The 7,517-nt window shown below is 41.3% G+C and overlaps 1 protein-coding gene across 1 annotated transcript; it reads right to left on the minus strand.

The window, feature by feature from the left end:
- Positions 1-2,088: 2,088 nt before the first annotated feature.
- Positions 2,089-7,252, minus strand: LOC124287131. Its single transcript, XM_046723613.1, has 4 exons — positions 7,191-7,252; positions 4,060-4,157; positions 2,804-3,245; positions 2,089-2,101 (listed from the first exon to the last, which is right to left on the minus strand). Exons 1-4 carry the CDS (start codon positions 7,211-7,213, stop codon positions 2,089-2,091), a joined length of 576 nt encoding a protein of 191 aa, XP_046579569.1. The 5' UTR covers positions 7,214-7,252.
- Between the last annotated feature and the right edge of the window lie 265 nt (positions 7,253-7,517).

Genomic DNA, 7,517 nt, shown 5'->3' on the forward strand with positions numbered 1-7,517 from the left:
TGTATAAGAAGTCCGGTAACATTATAGTCTCATGTGTATGAGAAGCCAAGTGTCTTTAAGGCCCCGAGTATATTAGATGTCCGGAAACATTATAGTCTCATGTGTATAAGAAGCCAAGTGTCTTTAAGTTCCAGAGTGTATTAGATGTCCGGTAACATTATTGTCTCATGTGTATGAGAAGCCACGTGTCTTTAAGACCCAGATAGTACTAGAAGTCCGGCAACATTATAGTCTCAGGTGTATAAGAAGTCAAGTATCTTTAAGACCCAGAGTGTATTAGATGTCTTGTAACATTATAGTCTCATGTGTAGAAACCAAGAGTCTTTAAGACCCACAGTGTATTAGATGTCCGGCAACATTATAGTCTCATGTGTATAAGAAGCCAAGGGTCTTGAAGACCCACAGTGTATTAGATGCCCGGTCCCATTATAGTCTCATGTGTATAAGAAGTCAAGTGTCTTTAAGACCCACAGTGTATTAGATGTCCGGTACCATTATAGTCTCATTTGTATAAGAAGCCAAGTGTCTTTAAGACCCACAGTGTATTAGATGTCCGGAAAGAATATCGTCTCATGTGTATAAGAAGCCAAGTATCTTTAAGAACCACAGTGTATTAGATGTCTTGTAACATTATAGTGTCATGTGTATAAGAAGCCAACTGTCTTTAGGACCCAGAGTGTATTAGATGTCCGGCAACATTATAGTCTCATGTGTATAAGAAGCCAAGGGTCTTTAAGACACAGAGTGCATTAGATGTCCGGTAACATTATTGCCTCATGGGCATAAGAAGCCAAGTGTCTTTAAGACCTACAGTGTATTAGATGCCCGGTAACATTATAGTCTCATGTGTATAAGAAGCCAAGCGTTTTTAAGCCCCAGAGTGTATTAGATGTCCGGTAACATTATAGTCTCGTGTGTATAAGAAGCCAAGCGTCTTTAAGAGCCAGAGTGTATAAGATGTCCGGTAACATTATAGTCTCATGTGTATAAGAAGCCAAGAGTCTTTAAGGCCCACAGTGTATTAGATGTCCGGTGACATTATAGTCTCATGTGTATGAGAAGCCAAGTGTCTTTAGAACCCAGAGTGTATTAGATGTCTTGTAACATTATAGTCTCATGTGTGTAAGAAGCCAAGTGTCATTAAGGCCCACAGTGTATTAGATGTCCGGTGACATTATAGTCTCATGTGTATAAGAAGCCAAGTGTCTTTAGAACCCACAGTGTATTAGATGTCTTGTAACATTATAGTCTCATGTGTATCAGAAGCCAAGCGTCTTTAAGACCCAGAGTGTATTGGATGTCAGGTAACATTATAGTCTCATGTGTATAAGAAGCCAAGTGTCTTTAGAACCCAGAGTGTATTAGATGTCCGGTAACGTTATAGTCTCATGTGTATAAGAAGCCAAGAGTCTTTAAGGCCCAGAGTGTATTAGATGTCCGGCAACATTATGGTCTAATGTGTATAAGAAGCCAAGTGTCTTTAAGTTCCAGAGTGTATTAGATTTTCCGTTGAACATTATGGTCTAGTATGCATTAAGAGCCAAATGCATTTCAGGTCAAGTTTGAAAAAGATACCCGGTGAAGATAATGGTCGAACCTGTATTTAAGGCCCGGTATTTACAAATGTATTGATAGTCCAGTGTGTATTGAAGGCCTGGTGTGTATTAGAAGCCAAGTGTATATTTAAGGCCCAGTATGTATTAGTAGTCCAGAATGTACTTACCTGGGGCCTTATTCTCGAAACGTTCGTAGCCCTAAGAATTCTTAACTTTGATCGTAGCCAATGTTTTAAGAATGGGCTTAAGAAGTTCGTAGGGCTACGAACGTTTCGAGAATAGCTAGCCAGGTGTACAATAGTTACGCAGGATGTATTTGTAATCCAGGGTGTACTAGAGGACCAGTATGAAATGGTATTCAAATGTGTATTAGAGACCAAGTGTATAGTGGTGAGCCAGTGTGTAGTAATATATGAAAAGGGTCTTTTGGGTTGAATACTTTCTTGCAGAAGTCGGACAGAAATCTATGAAACTAAATACACGAATACGATAGATTTATTCCATAACATACTTTAGAGAAACAAACACACCCCTACAAATCCACACTGCAAACACACAGTAAAACAACTGGAGGCAATTCTCAGCACTCATAGTGAGTGAGTGAGTTGGGTTTTACGCCGCTTTCAGCAAAGTTCCAGCCATATAACTAATTCAATCATTCCATTTGTTACACCTGTGGCAGTGGGGTGGGGGATGGGGGTGCCGAAGATCCAGGTTCGATTCCCTACATGGGTACAATGTGTGAAGCCCATTTCTGATGTCCACCGCCGTGATATTGCTGGAATATTGCTGAAAGCAGTGTACATAATCACTCAGTCAGATCAGTCGAACCTGTCTATTTGGGTGTAAAGTTTAGAAACATGACCACCTATTCCAGACCATACCTGTATTTATCCTGTATTATAAGATTTTGTTCAAATTATCTAAGTCCTGTTTTTCACAGTGAACTGTTAATAAGACTTGTAGCGTACAGCTCAAGTACACACTGAAAAACGCTTTCCCCATTTTTCAACATGTCCACACATATGGCGCCTGGCTTAGTTTCATGTTCCCAAAAGTCAAGTTCAATGGCATCTCCAAAATTGCATTCTTTTCTGTACCACATGAAAGCAGATTTAAGTTTTAACGGTTGTAACCCTAAGCCAGACTGGGTTGTCTGCCCTTTGACTAAACCTTCACAGCAATATTTCAAATAATTGGTAAAATGAACATGATGGTTTGCATCTATGTCGCTGTAAGACACTTGCCCTGCAAACACATTGCTTACACGTGATTGGTCAGATGGCCTCTCAAGAGCACTGAATCTCATTGGCTCGCCTGTGCACAAGTGCCCGTAGGTACTCTTCCATTGCTGGGGAATCTCGACAGGCTTTTTACTGCTTTTGTCGAGTATTATTGAATTACTTCGATACTTGACCAGTGGAACTGAACCGGATGTCATCACTGTGTCCATGACAATGGTGCTTTTGCCGACGTTGCTGACGGTGGTGTCTGTACACAGAGGGGCTTTCACAACAGCTTCGTCATGAAGCTGCTCGCTTAAGTCGATTTTTGCAGTCACTACAAACGCATCAGTTTCACCGAAAAGCTGGTGAAGGCCGAGAAACGACTTCCCGCCGTCTGTTGGATGTATGAGACAAATCTGGGTTGAATCTATGATGTCCATCACGCTCCATGGATGCGGAGATGCTGCGAATATGAAAGGACAATTGACATTACATTCCCTGTATTCTTTGTCTCAGTTAACCACACAAACACACACACACGCACATACACACGCACACATATAACCCATGGAAGACATACAGGGTAATACAAACACGTCCGCCAGCGCCTGCGTGTACGAATTCACACATCTCATCTCGTCATCTCACTGGTAACATCTAGACTCGACTATTGCAGCTCACCCCTAGAGGGCGCCACCAGAGTTCAGCTGTCGAAGTTGCAACGAGTGCAAAATGCAGCTGCTAGAATCGTAACCCGGACCAAACCATCTGAACACATCACTCTAGTACTTAAGCAGCTCCACTGGCTACCCATCCAGCACAGAATAATGTTCAAAACTCTCTGCTTTGATTTCAAGGATCTAACTGGTCAAGTGCGGCACTACATAACTGAACTGATTCAGCCATACATCCCTGCGAGAATATAACGATCCAAATACAAGTCACTGCTCGTGATCCCTCCAGTGAGAACGTCCAGCTACGGGAAGAGAACCTTCAAGTATGCTGCCGCAAAGACATGGAACGAACTGCCTGATTGTTTGAAAAACTGTTCAAATCTACATGACTTCAAACGAAGTCTCAAAACTTATCTCTTTAGACTGTCATATCCAGATGACTAGCTTCAGCTCAAGTGACTATGTTTTTAATTCTGTGCGCTTTGAGAAGTTACTGTGAATGGAAATAGCGCGGTACAAATGGACTATAATAACATGTTCGCAAGCGTATGTACGCTCGCACGCACGCTCGCTCGCACTCAAGTACAACGCGGAATCACTCACCGTTTCCATGGAAGTTGGTATACGCGAGTCCAGGAACGATAACTCTACCACAATTAGTCGCCTTTATTATTCTCTCATACCCAAGCTGCTTAATAATTCTGAAAATAGAGACAACACTTGAAAATAGAACATGAATTTATTTCGCAGCCTCTAGTGAAACTGGGGCGGTGGGGTGGTCATTTCTGGTGTCCCCCGCCATGATATTGCTGGAATATTGCTAAAGGCGGCGTAAAACTAAACTCACTCACCCCTGTGAAACTTAATTCAACATAGATCAATGTCATTACACTCCAGTGAAATACTGATTTCTAAGTTTCAAAGGTATATATCTTAAAACTAATAAATACATGTTAGGTCACAAACATGATTTCACATTTCCTAACAATGATGATAAGAAAAAAACAATACGATGGAAACAGACTGAGCATGTCCAATCAGCAAGAAATTCAAGTTATCTTTGCCACTTAAAAAGGGACGTTTACTTCAGTGCGGTGTATTTGTATGTCTCGTGTTCTGCCTGAGTCAACTTCACTGGAATATCTACCTAAATAATCACACGTAAGTAAGTACAAAATAACTTATAGCAGCTTGATCTAAGTCGCCAGGCTAGTGATCCAGCGAGATTGAGGTGCCGTTGGTATATGACCAGATGGTGGCCACATGAATACGCGCGAACGCCCAGTTGCGGGTACATCAACGAGCAGTAAACTTGGACTATGTGTCCCAGTCCACCCAGCTGTGAATGGGAACCTTGTAAGGATGGGAAAGCCACACTAACTTGGTGCGCCTCGTGCCCCAGTGCCGTTGAGATCGATATCCAATGATCGAGGGATCGAGGGAAAACAAAGCGCCTTTGAGCAGCTGAGCTGGATATCGGCGCCTTACAAATATTAGTATGATGATGATTATACCAGCCCCATGAATTAGTGAGTGATAAATAGAGAATCTCACCCAAGTGTCTTCTGATATCAATTATATCAACACGAGTTGATAAAGTTACAAATATACGAGGCTTGCCGGGGATATTTTTACTTTTATCAACGAGTGTTGACATATTTTTGATGTCAGAAGACACGAGGGTGAGATTCTATTTATCATCCAAAATCACTCTTCATTAATTTTCAATGAAAAATGTACATCTCTGAACATGGTACTGCCATTAGACTTGCAGTGCAGCGATGTCATAGCATTGTGACGTCATCAAGTACATGACGTCATAGCATTGTCAGGGCATTGTACAAAATCTACTGTCAAAACGATATCTCCTAGGAGATATCGTTTGATCTCAAACAAGCGATATCTCCTGTGGAACACAGTTTTTGATGATAATATACAATTATAGACTCTTGTAGAGGTCGATGTCGGTTTTTATTGACCTGAGAAAAACAATATCGACCAAGCTTGCGAGGTCGATATTGTTTTTCTCAGGTCAAAAAACCCCCGATATCGACCTCTACTAGAGTCTATAATCGTTTTATTATATAATGAAAGAGAAACGGGTTTTAACATAAACTTTTAATGCACACACTGTGCCATCTATCCGAGTGATCTGACTGGCTGAAAAGCGGGGGAAGCCCCTTCGTACGGGATTCCTTGTCTATTTTTAGTAACCCAAGTCAATATCGTAATTTATCAGAAAACTCAAGTCAATATCGTGTTTTGTAGTCAATCATGTGACGGTATTTTGACCAATCGTGGTACAGGAAAAATACTACCTATATAATAATTAGTTTTACGCCACTTTCAGCAGTATTCAAAGAATATCACGGCGGGGTACACCAGATATGGGCTTCACACATTGTACCCATGTGGGGAATCGAATCCGGCTTATCAGCGTCACGATCGAACACTTTAACCACTAAGCTACCCGACCGCCCCCGCCAGCAGCCTGAGTCATGAGCCGGTCAACAGCCTGGTATTGGTCAACTTGTCTCTGATGCATCATTGCTGATGAGTTGCGGTATACTGCAGTTAAAGTCATAAAGCTTGGCCATTAACCGGGGCACGACTCTGGTACCGGGTGGTCATGCTGCTTGACCAATTCTCTCAAGCTGCCGCCAAGCCATTGTTGTACGACTACTATCATGTAGATGTACTAACATCATTAACAAAAGGTCAAGTGAAATACACAATGCCATTTAGAAAGTGGTCAAATGTAACATATGTTTTATTTGGGATTACACTTTCAAAAAGGTCAAGTTGACCCTCGGATGCAGAGGGGCAATGCCCAACCGAAAGCATAGCCTGACATTCTACTAAAGCTAGGGGGTATTCCCGTGAAGTAGAATTCTGTTAATACATTCTTGATGTTGGTGTTGTTGTTCTAAGGGATTAAGTCACTGGGTGCTGTAAAATTCTGAACTATGTTGTGGAATATGATTTGAATTTACTGAGTTTGGCTCACTGAAATTATAACGATACTGATTAATGTGTCCACCCATTCAGTGCAATACAGTACGCTTACATGTCCTACATGTTATATAAATACCATCAAGTTACAATGACTAGTATCATTTTCATTATGGCTCATGCACGATTCCAAGTTCGATTACAAGTTACATGTACAGAGTAAACAAGAGGAAAGCAGAGGAATGGATGTTCTGGCGATGCATCTCTAGAAAATTGAAACTGCTACAATGTCAACCATCGATGCTGTTGTATCAAATTACATTAGAAAACACGTATTCTGTTGTGTAGACGACAATTCACATATCAATTCTGTCATGAAATGAAATACCTAATGATTTCAATTCACTTCAGTTATCTGTCATCAAAAGAAATATTTGATTGTTCTATTTTGCTGTTGTTGTCTGTTGTCAAAAGACGTCAAAGAACAAACAATGTCACGACACTATAGTAATATGAAAACAATAGTTCCTTGAAAAATGTTCATCGCCAGTTTGTGAGTATTATATACATGATACATATAGCTGAAACTACAGAGGCTGAATAAACGCCAACCATCTTCTATTTCTAATGAGGACCATCAACTGGCCACTCCACAATATGGCATTCAGCGCGCCTGTTGACGATCTGCACAGTTGCATTCGCCTTTGCTTGGAAAGCCCTTATTATGTACTGATAACATTTACATCAACTACGAATTATCTTTGTAACTGTTCCATAATCACCTTGATATTTGGCCCGTAGTCATATTTCAGGAGTGAAACCTTTGATGAAATGTAACTTTCCCCCAGCGGTGTCAGTGGTTTGTTTCGAATCGAGCATCCGACTTGCGTTGAATCATTCGTGACCAAATCGTGTTATTCCGGGACAATCCGAATACCATTCGTCACCACTCGTCCCGTGCCGTACCGCTATTCAGCTTGTGCCGGAATAACACAAGTTGGTCACAAATGGCCGAATACTCGCCTCTTATCTACCTGCCGGAATGACACGAGTAGTTACGAATAGGCCGTATAACGAGGTCACTGAAACGGGTTATTTGGGACGAATGG

This window comes from Haliotis rubra, unplaced genomic scaffold (genome assembly GCF_003918875.1).
Source record: "Haliotis rubra isolate DU_JTF1 unplaced genomic scaffold, ASM391887v1 Scf4, whole genome shotgun sequence".
Taxonomy (NCBI): Eukaryota; Metazoa; Mollusca; class Gastropoda; order Lepetellida; family Haliotidae; genus Haliotis; species Haliotis rubra.

Coding starts and splice junctions, on each gene's coding strand:
- LOC124287131 (XM_046723613.1), bottom strand. CDS start 7,213: ATGACTACGGGCCAAATATCAAG. Junction 4,158..7,190: donor ACTACGGGCCAAATATCAAG/GTGATTATGGAA, acceptor CTCTATTTTCAG/AATTATTAAGCAGCTTGGGT. Junction 3,246..4,059: donor TACCAACTTCCATGGAAACG/GTGAGTGATTCC, acceptor TCATATTCGCAG/CATCTCCGCATCCATGGAGC.